Source organism: Artibeus jamaicensis, unplaced genomic scaffold, assembly GCF_021234435.1.
Source record: "Artibeus jamaicensis isolate MK-2021 breed Jamaican fruit bat unplaced genomic scaffold, CSHL_Jam_final contig_851, whole genome shotgun sequence".
Lineage (NCBI taxonomy): Eukaryota > Metazoa > Chordata > Mammalia > Chiroptera > Phyllostomidae > Artibeus > Artibeus jamaicensis.
Window position 1 is genome coordinate 6,472,250 of NW_026521986.1, and position 12,969 is coordinate 6,485,218.

At 39.8% G+C, this 12,969-nt stretch overlaps 1 protein-coding gene across 3 annotated transcripts; it reads left to right on the forward strand.

The window, feature by feature from the left end:
* The first annotated feature begins 385 nt into the window (after nt 1-385).
* On the forward strand, nt 386-12,969 carry CHURC1 (churchill domain containing 1). Of its 3 annotated transcripts, none has more exons than XM_037125899.2 (4): nt 388-500; nt 3,973-4,033; nt 6,163-6,233; nt 10,520-12,969. In XM_037125899.2, exons 1-4 carry the CDS (start codon nt 462-464, stop codon nt 10,610-10,612), a joined length of 264 nt encoding a protein of 87 aa, XP_036981794.2. In that variant the 5' UTR covers nt 388-461; the 3' UTR covers nt 10,613-12,969. The 3 variants fall into 3 exon arrangements, with proteins under 3 accessions (XP_036981795.2, XP_036981794.2, XP_036981793.2); XM_037125898.2 differs by having other exon boundaries at nt 392-500; nt 3,973-4,108; XM_037125900.2 differs by lacking the exon at nt 6,163-6,233 and having other exon boundaries at nt 386-500; nt 3,973-4,108.

Here is a 12,969-nt window from a genome sequence, read left to right on the forward strand (position 1 = left end):
CACCTGCTGAGATCTGATCTATCATTCTCACTCCCCTAAGAAATGGTTAAGAAAAAATATTTAAATTATACTTTCAGCTTTGTATCTGGAGTAAGCCAAGGCAGCTGACAGGTTGAAACAAAGCTGAATATGGGAAACAATTACCTTTCTGATTGATTATTGACTTGCCTGTCAGCCTAGACTCAGGAAGGGCTATTAGAGCTTTGCTCATTTCAAGATCCCTTTCCCCTTCCAGCCTCATGGTCCTCTTTCTAGACAGTTTTAGGGTCCCAACGGTTGCCCTCAGCTCTGCGAAAGAGACCAGGCTGTGCCCTAACAACAGTTGCTAAGGGGCGGAGACTAAGTTCTGAGACAGAATACCCTAGGGTCGAGTACTTAGGGCGCATGCGGAACCTTCTCAGCTCTCGCGAGGTTCGTCTTCCCGGAAGCCCCGGAGGACCTTCCCGGTTAACTGCGTTGCAATGTGTGGCGACTGTGTGGAAAAGGAATATCCCAATCGGGTGAGCGAGTGAGCGCCGAGAACTTCCCGCTCCCTTGGCCCGTGCCCCGCCCTGGAGGCTTCTCATACCCCCGTCCTGACTACCCCGCGAGGCCCGGCGCGAGTGGGGAGAACTCAGCGGCTCTGCCTATTCAGTGACCCGGTAGCTGTATTTAGGCACTTGACAGCTACCAGGCGGCCGGTGGCGGTCCTTTCCCAATGGTCCCCGCCCTTATGGCTGACATCACACTTCACCCTCTACAGCTCCGGGGGACAACAGAGGAAACCCCACCACTGTCAACCCAGCCGACAGCAGACACCCCCACCCCTACCCCTAGTCTCATCCTCAAATTAGATTTGATGTTCAATTTTTCTTACTGAATTCTAGATCTGGAAGGGACCTCTGAGGTCATCTGGTCCAACCTAGTTTTGCAGATGAAGAAACTAATGCACAGAGAGACGAAATCACTTGCCCAGTTTCACATTGTAGTTAGTATGAGAGCCAAGACTAGAATTTAGGTTTCCTGGCTATTATTTTCTTTCAAACCTCTTTTCCTCTCAAACTCAGGAGGTTGCAAAGCTTGTTTATTCTTATTCATTCAAGGTATTATACTTATTGAACATTTATATGTGTGTAGCTAAATTACTTTGCTCAGAAGAAATAAGACTTCTGTCTTACAGTCTTCTGTGCAGCCTAAGGGCTTACATTTTAGGGTAGTATGTGATTAACAAGAAATGAGTAGTACAGTCCATAAATGCCATTCAAGTCTAGAGAATGGGGAGAGCAATAAGGAGTAGCACTGGTCTCCCAAAAGAAAGAAGAACTTAAGTTGGGACTTGAAAGTTAGTCATGACTATGGTAGGAAGGAAAGAGCTGAAGGCTGGGGGAAAACAAAAAGAACAAGGATTCTTGTATTGGGTGGGAGGTAGAAAATCTGTATAGTTTCTCCTGCTTTTTACTATTTAGAGTAATATTTAGTCTCTTGGGAAAGATACATAACAACATGAAAACTCATATGGGACAACCTCTTTGAAAAGAGGCTTAGCATTATCAAATAATGTTAAAGATGTGTGTACTGAATGACCCAGCAATTCCCATTCTAGAGTAATATTGTTTGTACTGGTAGGCAATACCATTTTACATCATTAGAATGGCTAAAATTAAAAAAAAAAAATGATAATGCCTAGTACTGGTGAAAATGTGGATCTACTGGAACTCATACACCGCTGGTGGGAATAGAAAACTGGAAAACTGTGTGGTGATTTCTTATAGTTTATATGATATCTTTACTGTATGACTCAGCAATTCCATTTCTAGTAATTTACCCGAGAAAGGTACATGTCCACATAACATTTGTTCATGAATCTTCATCACTGCTTTATTCATAATAGTAAAAAAGCCGAAAACCCAAATGTTTGTGAACAGATAAATTCATGCAATGGAATACAAAGCATGAAGGAACTTCGCCAATCAAGAAAATTTAAAATCTTGATTGGGGTAGTGTTTATCTTTGCAGGTATGTTTATCACAGGTCATTTATCAATACCCTTATAATATGTGGATTTTATAGTGCTGGCAATAAGTTATACCTCAATAGAGTTTGTTGTTGTTTTAATCAAAGCAAAACACTTGTTTTTAATAGCTGGAAGTTTATATTGGGCTGGCCAAAAAGTTCATCTAGTTTTTCTTCCATAAGATGGCTCTAGTAGCACTTAATTATCTTTAACTTCATTGGAAACAATTTTGTTAGATTGTGTTGTGACAGCTATCCCATCAGCATCGTTTTTTAAAAAACTTATCAAAATTAATGAATTTTTGTGTAGCCATTTTAATATTGAAGATGGAAGAAAATATGCATTTTTGGCTTAAGAAAGGTTGAAACACAAAAAAAAAGATTTGTGCAGTGTATGGAGAAGGTGCTGTGACTGATCAAATGTGTCAAAAGTGGTTTGCTAAGTGTCATGCTGGAGATTTCTCATTGGATGATGCTCCATGGTCAAGTAGACCACTTGAAGTTGATAGTGATCAAATCAAGACAGTAATTGACAACAACCAACGTTATACTACGTGGAAGATAGTGGACATACTCAAAACGTCCAAATCAACAAAGTTATTGGTGAAAATGAAAAATGTTTTCTATTTTATAGAAAAAAACTAATGGACTTTTTGGTCAACCCAATACTTTAATCCCAAGGCTTTTCCTCCCTTTAGTAGTTTAGTGCATGTGCCTGTGATTACTGTCTTCTAACTATATAATTAGCCCCGACCAGTGTGACTCCGTTGGTTGGGAATTGTCCCGCAAAGCAAAAGGTCACCTTTGGATTTCCTGTCAGGGCACATGCCTAGGTTGCACTTTGGGTCCCCAGTCAGGGCGGGGCGCCTTTGGTAGGCATCTGATGGATGTTTCTCTCTCACATTGATATTACTCTCCCTCTCATTCTCCCTCCCTTCCCCTCTCTAAAAAACAATGTACTTGGCTTGACTTCCCTCCACCGGAGTTATCTTTTTCTTTATACATAGCGCTGAGGAGCCACTCAGAAGGGAGAGGTTAATTGTGCAGGGAATACAGGAAAGCTTCACTGTGACGTCACTTCAGCTGGGTCTTAATTCCCCTGATACTTCATAAACTGTTTGAAGGAAGAAGCCTGTGACTCTTCCTCAAATTCTCCACTCAATAGGAGGCACATAGCTATACTGGAGAAATGTTGATTTGAATGGTTTTTCATCACATTAACTATTAAAAATACTCTTTACATTTGCTGGTCAGAAATGAGGTTGAAGTAGATTATTTATAAAATGGGTTTTGGTCCTGAACAATTATTAGTAAGTCTTTAGCAAAGACCTTCTTTGAGCCAGGAGCCTAAGTTGTTCCTTGGTGGTGAAGCAAAACCCTTTCCTTTGAATACTGTGGTGTCAGTCTAAGGAATTGTAGAGTTTTTCCCTTTCCTGCCTGAATCACACATATCCTCCAGACTGACATCTATGGAGCTGAGAGTTTATTTTGTTGGTTTATTTTACGGTATCCTTAAGGCTTCAGAAAATGCTATTTTAACAGTCAGCTGAGCACAGTGTTAAGATCATTTTATCACTGGCCATGTTTCTATGTTGATTGTATTTTAATTCTACTTTATGATATGATACCTTATCTAATATTCTTGGCTATTAGGTTTTCCAGTTTTTCCTTTTCATATATTATTAAAGCTTCATTAAATTGTTTTTAAATATCCACTTGCATTTAGTTTTCTTAAACATAGTTGCAGACCTCAGAGACTTACAGCTCTGTCATTCATTTACCATGAGGACATCTGGAGGAAATGTCCTCATTTAGCACATCGAGAGGGAAGATAATGTCAAAATTAATTGGTGTTACCTTCGAGCAAGTGAATTTTGGTTTTTTTTTTTTTTTTTGCCTTTGGAGGTTTTAAGTTTATTAATCATTTTCACCACATATTCTGAAATAGAAGAAAATTTAATTACCATTTTAATATTTTAGGGTAACATCTGCCTGGAGAATGGATCCTTCTTGCTGAACTTTACAGGCTGTGCAGCGTGTGGTAAGCGGGATTTTATGCTGATCACAAACAAATCTCTGAAAGAGGAAGATGGAGAAGAGATAGTTACCTATGATCGTGAGTAGACCTTTTCTTTTCACGCAAGTCTGTTAGCAGGTGTTGATTTTTGGAAGTTGGTATGTTGTGCAAAGCATTATGAGGTCTGTTTTGATATTGTATTGCAACACATAGTTACTAGTTAGTAGTTAGGTTTTTAAGAGGAAATTATAAATAACTCCTCATTTATCTAGCATCAGATAGTCTACTTAAATGACTTTTGGAGAGAACCAAAGCTTATGATTCAGGCATCACTTTTTTTAAAGCATTTATCCTTTCTGAAACAAGATATTGAGACTTTTTCTTTTAACTTTAGGATCATACATGTGAGTTTTCACCTGCTGTACCGTAATACAGTGATGTCCTCCATCAGCTCTTAAAGTGTTCAGGGCTGTTTGCCCCTATTTTACACTTGATCTTTTTTTAAAATTGTTATTCTATTACAATTAAATAGTTGTCCCATTTTCCCCCCTCTGCCCTCCTCCACCCAGCCCCCCCCCGCCCCCACAGTCAATCCCCGCACTGTTGTTCTTGTCCATGGGTCACTTATGAATATTCTCTGACTAGTCCCTTCCCTTCTTTCCATCTTTATCCCCCTCCCCACTCCCCTCTGGTCACTGTCTGTTCTGTTTCCATGTCTCTGGTTCTATTTTGTTCATTGGTTTATATTCGTTCATTAGGTTCCTCTTATAGGTGAGATCATGTGGTGTACATTTGATCTTAGCCAAGGGCTGAGGAGTGATGTTTGCCCCTATTTAAATGTCCCTGCGTGCTATGGTCTAGTCTTGTTTCTGCCTACGTAGTTTTTTTCGTCTATTTCATTGTCAGTCTGGTGTTTCTTTTGCTGCTATAAATGTGCTACCTTTATATACTGTTCCTCATCCTCAGTGCTGGGAAACCAAACAAATACACTGTGTGTAGTAAAAATAAGTTGATTCTGAGATTGGCACTAAGAAATTCTATGAGTGAATTAAGTGTATGCATACCTTAGTGCCCAGGTATTGTGACAAGCAGTTAAACTGTGCACATCCACCTTTGGTTCTTTGGTGCGTTCTGAGCATATGAGGAGTAAATGCACAAATACTTTGCAAGAGGGCTATGAAAAGCACTAAGCCTTTACAATAGAACCAGACTATCAAAAAGTGTTCTAAATTAAAAGAATCATTTTCTTCCCTTTAGATGTAACCTTTAACTCAGTTTTGTTCCAGGCAGTAGGTCATAGTGGTGAAGAGCAAAGGCTCTGCCCTGATGGGAATGGCTCACTTGGTTGGGCATCGTCCTGCAAAGCAAAGGGTCACCAGCTTGATTCCTGGTTGGGGCCCATGCCTGGGTTGTGGCCCAGCTCCTGGTTGGGGCGCTTGCGATTTCTCTCACACGTCGATGTTTCTCTCCCTCTCTTTCTCCCTCCTTTCCCCTCTCTCTAAAAATAAATAAATATAATCTTTTTAAAAAGAGCAAGGGTTCTGGAGCCAGAATGCTTGGATTTGAGTTCTGGTTCCAGCGCTTCCTAACCCAGTTTCTTACATAACCACAGTGTGCGTTTGTTTCCGTATCCCTAAAAACTGTCTCCTGCTTTGGGTTTTTGAAAAGATTAAGTGAATAAACAGATTGAAAGTATTAAAAACAGTGTTGGCACACTGTAAACACTCAATAAAGCATTATTATCATAGGTTTTTATTAGAGCCTTTTGTTACCATTAAATTCACTCTAGCATCTAGCTTTGGTTGTTTTTTGATTGGTTATAGTAGCAAAGTTTCTGTCCTCCCTGAGAGTAGAAGCCTTTACATGGTTAGATAGGTCTGGCTAGTTTAAACAACACGTTTTCACGTTTGTTCATTGATACCTTACAGAGCTTTCAGTGGGAATTAATATACGCACATCGGCCCTTAATTATGCAGTGTTACTTTGTCACGGATTCTAGATTTCTTATCAAGGCAGGTATTATAATGGGTTTCCTGCTGTGTTAAAAAGGACAGTTAAGATTCTTTTAAAGCAGCACCAGTGCTGAGAATAGAAATTTAACTGTCTAAAGACACCTTCTGTGACTTAACTGTTACGTCTCTCTGTTTCGGCAGATCTGTGTAAGAATTGCCATCATGTAGTAGCCAGGCATGAATATACATTCAGTATCATGGATGAATTTCAGGTAAATGTGTTAACATGGGTATGTTATTGTGGGGGCAGGGGAGATAATAAAACTACCTTTGAAAATCTAGATACAGTTTTCACAAATGAAGTACTAGCGAATGTTAAGTGAGATCATCCCTCTCTTCTGTGTAAGTTGAGAGAGATTTTAGATGTAGCTGGATCTGCTCAAACCTGTTTTTACAGGAGTCAGCAATCAGAGTGTGTGCCTTACAAATGATTTCTCAGTCCTGTCACTTTTGTTTATGAAGAACAGCACAGAGGTGACAGTTGCTTTTGTCCCTACCCAGTTGTGTGATTGCACAGTGTTGGTTCTGTGTGTCGGCCTGCTCACTGCCACCGTACTTGCTGGGCATGGAAATTGTGATAAGGGTTCCCTGGTAGGCATGTACAGTTGAGCGATTCCATAGTCTCAACTGCAGTAAGACATGTTAATATTATTTGTTAAGTAAAATAACAAAATGGATGTATCAAGATTGGAGGAGAGAAGCTAGACCACTGTAAGGAAAGAGAATAGGGATTTATTATAAGGATTAGTCCTTACACCATCGGGAGAGCGCAAGAAGAGAACAACAGAATTCTGTAGGCGGGTGTAGGCCTGGAGTAGGCGTGATGGTCAGAAAAAAAAGCGGGACAGGGCGGGAGAGCCGGCCACGCCGGGAACCACGAGGGCACACCGCAGCCTGCGCCCACGCCTCCCTGCCTCCGTTTTCAAACCTCCAGCTTGAGTTCCTTATTTCGTGTGAACTAAATGTTCACCCATAGGATATAAATATTAGGTTAGAGCTTTTAACAGGCAAAGGAGTTTTTAAAAAAACCCTTCAGATTTTCCTATAATTCAGAAAAACAAAATCTTTCATAACAGCATGTTATAAAATAATATATCCATTCTCACTCATTCTTATTTTAATAAGGAAAAAAGCACTAACTCACTTGTCATAGTAGGTTCTGATATATGTTGTGCTTAATCTAAATAACATCTTGACTACATCTCCTCAGCATCCAAAAATTAGGCCTCAGAAAATATTTATATGATGTATATAGATTAGGCCAAAATCCAGATCTCAGTGAATGAATGATGGCCGGACAGGGGAATGAGCGTGTCGTGAGCTTGAAGGAGCAGCTTTATCCTTTTATGGGAGGAAAGAAGTGCTTGTAGCTATTTTCCAGAAGCTTCTAAAGGTCCTGTGAGCTTTTTAGAGTCCCTAAATAGATATCAAGATTGCTTGTTTATGCCCTAATTGAGCTGTTGTATATACTTCGGAGTATATACAACAAAGTCTAGCTGATTTCCCTTTATGACTGAACACAGACGTTTTCAGAGCTGCCCCAGAAATGACTGTGGGATAGAAAGAAGGTAGAGGAGGATAGCCTGTACTCACAATGCCCAGATAGAGTGAAATTCTCTTGAAAACAACTCTTAAACTGGACCCTCTACTTCCAGTGTATCTCTCCTAGTATCCCCTCCCCATTGCCCATGTGTTATATTCTGCCATCAGGTTATTTTTCTTAAAATGATGCTTTCAAACTACCTCACTGGCCTTTGCAGAGCTTACCTTTAGCTGCAGTATAATATCCAAAGTCCTCATCCCAGAGTTCTTGCTGGGCTGCAGCTTCACTTTCTCTCATTTCCCACCACACTCCTTATGTACCACACACAGCATTGACTTGAGACTTTCTCATCCCTCCTGTTACAGAAGGAGATTTTTATTTCTTCCTCTCTAACGCTTACCCTTGCTGCAGTTCTCCAGGAATCGTATGTTACCTTCACTCTCTTTAGCATTCTCTTTTTTCTCCATGGGATTTGAAATTTCTTTACATTAAATATACTCAGTTATTCTTTATTTATTAAAAATAAATTAAAATCTTTTTATTTTACTTAGCTACCTCTTTGAGTCATCCTTTCATCACCTCTTTCCTTTCTTTGGAAAAAATAAGGATTCTATTTATAAAACAACCACAATACCCTGGCTAAACAAAGTAAAATTTTCTGATGGCAAGAATAGAGAGGAACCCAGCCGGGTAGCTCAGTTGGTTAGAACATCATCCTGATACAATAAAAATCAATATTTCTCTCTCTCCCCTTCTCTCTATAAAATAAGTAAATTTTAAAGGAATACAGGGGAAAGAGGACACAGAAGTACAGAGTTTAAACGGAAAGTACATTATAAATGATTACAGATCTAAAAGCCATTAAAATAACTATGTTTTCACCCCAAGAAACAAGAGGGGAACCATGAGACTGCTTTCTGTTCCTCTGTGGACTCAGGAAGTGGAGGACTCGGGTCAGAAATAACAGATAGTGATAGAGAAAAGGGGCCAGGGGACCCTCAGAATAAAGACAGTGATAGAGAAAAGGGGCCAGGGGACCCTCAGAATAAAACAAAGGATCTTGTCTTACCCAAGAACCCCTCTGCCCTCGCCACCCTGCTTCCAAATCTGTGGCTTGGGCTTTACGCAGGTGGGGGCTTTGAGGGTCTCCATGAATGACTGGGGGGGGGGATTCTTATTCTCCCAAATTGACTAGTTTTGATAAAAGATTTCCTAATCCCACCACATTCCTGACAGTACACAGAGATATGTTTCTGACATTCCGAGGGAGAAATCTAGACATATTTTCCCACAGAAGTACTGCTATATATGGTTAGTCTATAGTACTTGTATAGTATAAATTTAAAAGGCTGCCTGGATTTCCTGGGAACCTAACTGTTGGATACAACTACTGTGGGAAACTGTCTTTTCCTAACAGTTGACCTACAATGAAATTTGGAATACAAACTGCCTATAAATCAAAGAGTACAGGTGTAATCTGTCTTACCGACTTAATCATCTTTCCAGATTATACCATATGTTAGGTTTTTTCTTCCTCCCAAGTTAGATTGTAAGTTTCGCAAGGTCAGACCTTGTCCTTGCCTTCTCTCGTGTCTACCAGTGTACCTAACACATTGCAGAATATTTAGGCACTTCATAAAAACTTGCCAACGGGTAGATTAGTGGAAAAGTTGGGTATTTGTCTAAGTTCACATTTTCCTATTTTGACTTTATTACTTTTCTTTTTTTGACTTTGTTACTTTCTGCTTCTTCATTTCCAGTGAGAGGGTGCCATCCTAGCAGTAAAGTCTGGCGGGTAAAAGCAAAAGTATTTGAGAGCAGGAAAAGACCTTGGAGAGAGGGGATTTTTATTTTTAATTCATGAGACTCCTGTTTGCTGATGTCTAGCCTCTATTTCTGTTGTGTGTGCAGAGTAGACTGAAAAATCAGCTGCGGTCTTTAAAGAACAATCTTTCCACTGCCAGAGCCAAACTCCTCTGCTGAGCCCCCTGGGAGGATGGAAAGGCAGTTGCCTGATTCTTCTTTTTTTTTTTTTAAATTTTATTTAGTTATTTTTCAAGTACAGTTTTCTGTCTATTACCTGGTTTTGAGTCCTTGCACCGTAGTCATTGTTCGTCTCTGTGACTCTCTGGACCCACGAAACACAAACCGCCCTGGCCGATCACTTTCCAGAGAGCTGGCGATCTCAGTGTCAGGCGTGGGTATGCTAATAGACTGAGTAATGGATGTTTGTTTTCCTAAGGAAGATGAAAGGTTTTTAAGCAAAGGATTTAAAAGAAATGTCCCTATTGTTTAGCACCATATTAAATATTCTAGAAAGGTACCGCTGTAAAAACAGGACTTTGCCCTAAGCATGTTTACCTAAAACACAATCCCTTCTGTCACCAATCTGAACATTTGTTAAACCCAAGAAGCATAAAATTCCTTAAATAGATCAAATTCTAGACAACTACCTACCTAACTATGAGGTATGCTTAACATGCTAGTGGATTTAACGTAGTTTTTTATTTTCTTGGGGTAGATAAAAATAGCTTTTTTGGTTTAGAAATTTTCTCCCTTTTTTGTTGTTTTAAAAATATTTCTATTTCATATTAGTGTTAACTATTCTAGATGGGAACAGCTCTAAGACCAGGAATTTGTCTTTAGGGGTCCACACTCAGATTGCTTCATTACTTCAAATAGCAGCACTATTTCTTAAGTCCACAAAATGGCCAGGCATGTCCAAGATGACATTCTTGTGCAAGTAGACAGACCATCAGCATGTACTCTGTTGGTATAAACAGAAGGCTCTGGGATACACAGAGTAAACCGGAGACATTGCTTATAGGTGTTGAAATTGATCTAATGTACAGAAAGAACACCCATGACGACGCAGAGAACAGTTTTACCTGAGTCAGCTAGGAAGCATCTTTCTCCCTGTTCCTCGTGGTAATTATGCACTTTATCTTGTCCTAGGAGTACACCATGCTGTGTTTGCTATGTGGCAAAGCTGAGGATACTATCAGCATTCTCCCTGATGACCCCCGACAGATGACTCTGTTATTCTGACGACCTGCCAGTTCTGTTGTAACTCTGTTGTGTTGGCTTGTCCTGATGGCTTGTCTTCTTAGTTTGTAATGGAAATTATTTGCATATTTTTTCTGCCTACACTTACCTATTCTTCGAAAGAAAAGAAATAATTTAGGGGATTGCTGTTCTCTAGAGCTGAGAGTTCTAAGTTCCTAGTTCACATCAGTGCAGCCAGAGAGGGAGTTCACCTAGTGCCCAGATCTTGGTCCCAGTAAAAGGAACCAAGGGCTCCTTGGAGAAATGACTTATTCTAGGATGGGGGCTGTAAATGTACAAGATGAACTTGGAGCGTCTTACACCACAGAAAAAGAAAGTGCCCAGAAAAACCACAGTGATGGGGTATGTCAGAAGGACAGAAGAGCCACTTGGAGGAGCTCCCAGTGACCAGAGCAGGGATAATCTGAATAAAAAGTTAAATAGCATTGGGTTATAACCCAAACTGTGAAATAAATATTCATGAGTCCATACTGATATAAACAAATGATTGAATAAATACATACATAGATTAGAATAGGCAAATCTCCCATACAAAAGATTTTCAAATAACATATGCAGGTACTCCCCACTCCTTAAATGTGGGCTGTGTGTAGTGACTTCCTTCCAGAGAATAGTACAGAAAGGAGGGACAGACCCTAGCCAAGAGCAAGATTAGCATCAAAGGGGATAAGCCATGTAATAGCATGTGTCCTTGATGTGATGTGATGAGATTGGCACTTTACCTTGGTGGCATTCCTCCCCCAAACCCATGATTCCAGTCTGATCATGAGAAATAGGTGATACAGATCCCGTCCAGTTAAGGGACGTCCACAGAGTACCTGACCAGTTCTCCCTAGAACTGTCAAGTCATCAGAGACAAGGAAGTCCGAGAACTCTCACAGCCAGAGAGAGCCTGAGGAGACATGAGTACCTGAACGTAATTTATGCTGAATGGGATCTTGCACCAGAAAAGGGACATTTGTGAAAACTGGGGAAATCTGAATGAAGTGTGGACTGTAGCTAATACAAATAAATAGAATTAAAGTGTGATTTACACTATAATCCCTGTTCCTTTGGGACCTCTAACTCTTTCAATTTGAACTTCATGGGAAAGACTCAACACTTTGTACCGGCATGTCTTCTGAGGATTAACTAAATATAAATTTAGTTAATATAAATTTAGTTTCAGTTGCTCCAAAGGGATCTTAGAATATTTTACTTTGAAAGAACACTAGCTTCAGTATCCTAAACCGTGGCATTTAGGCCTCTGCCATTTGGTAGCAGTATAACCATTAAGCACAGCATTACTCTAGACTTTATTGTCCCCTTTTTAAAAAACTAGGCTCACAAGAATTGATAGTATACTTTCTTTACAGTACTGTTGGGAGATCCAGTGAGTATCCAGTCATTCATATGACACAATGAGATAGCTTCAGTAGTTGTTCTCACTGTGAGACCAAACTTAAAAAGGCCAGGCATTAGAAACAGAATTATTTCCTCTTCATATCTAAGGGACTTGGGCATTGTGAACTTAGGCTTTGCTTGTAAGAAAAAAAAGTGAGCAAAATGTTCATTATTGGTACTAGGGCAAAGCTTTGATGTATAACAGGAATAATAATGACTGAGGTTTCTTGAGTACTTACTATGTGCCAAGGCCTTTTTAAGTCCTTATTTAATCCTCATTCACAACTCCATGAGGTAAGTACTATTATTGTTCTGATTTTAGAGCCAAAGAAACGAAGGCACAAACAAAATTAAGTGGCTTACTCAGGGTCACACAGCTAGTCCAGCGGTTCTCTCTCAACAAGAGTGTTCAGCACACACGAAGTATGAGGGTCTCTCAGGGTCGGGAAGAGGTCGAGAATATCAGTGACCGCACTCTGAGCCGTCTAGGCATGTTGGCCCAAGATGTAATATTTGGAAAAGTTAAGTCAGCTGCCCCTTAGGAATCAGTTGTTTTATTCCTGGAAAATGGTTTCCACTTTCTGCAAATCTATATCTGACCTGCTGAGGAAATCATTTGGTGAAATGAACCCAGAAAGCCGAGAAAATGCTTCATTACTTTAAATAACAGCACTAAGCCCATTATAGCCTCAGAATTGTCCCTTCTTGGAGTTTGAATGCTTCCAACTTAGTCATTTGGAGCTCAAGAGTATGATTTTATATGCCTGTACTGTTATCTTCGTCCATTGCATGCTATGTAATTATCTATTTTGGTCTATACAAATTTAAAACATAAGGTCCTACCCACATATTTTATTATTATTATACCAACATCGTGCTATGTTTTGTGATACTTTCTTTCTCATCTTCTAGAATTTTTCTCTGGATCTAAAAGAATAAAGACCTTTTGAACCCAA

Bases quoted from the DNA above. Each gene is read 5' to 3' on its own strand.
- CHURC1 (XM_037125898.2), top strand. From the start codon at position 462: ATGTGTGGCGACTGTGTGGAAAAGGAATATCCCAATCGG. The intron at 501-3,972 runs GTGAGCGAGTGA...TTAATATTTTAG, and splicing joins AAAAGGAATATCCCAATCGG to GGTAACATCTGCCTGGAGAA. The intron at 6,234-10,519 runs GTAAATGTGTTA...ATCTTGTCCTAG, and splicing joins GTATCATGGATGAATTTCAG to GAGTACACCATGCTGTGTTT.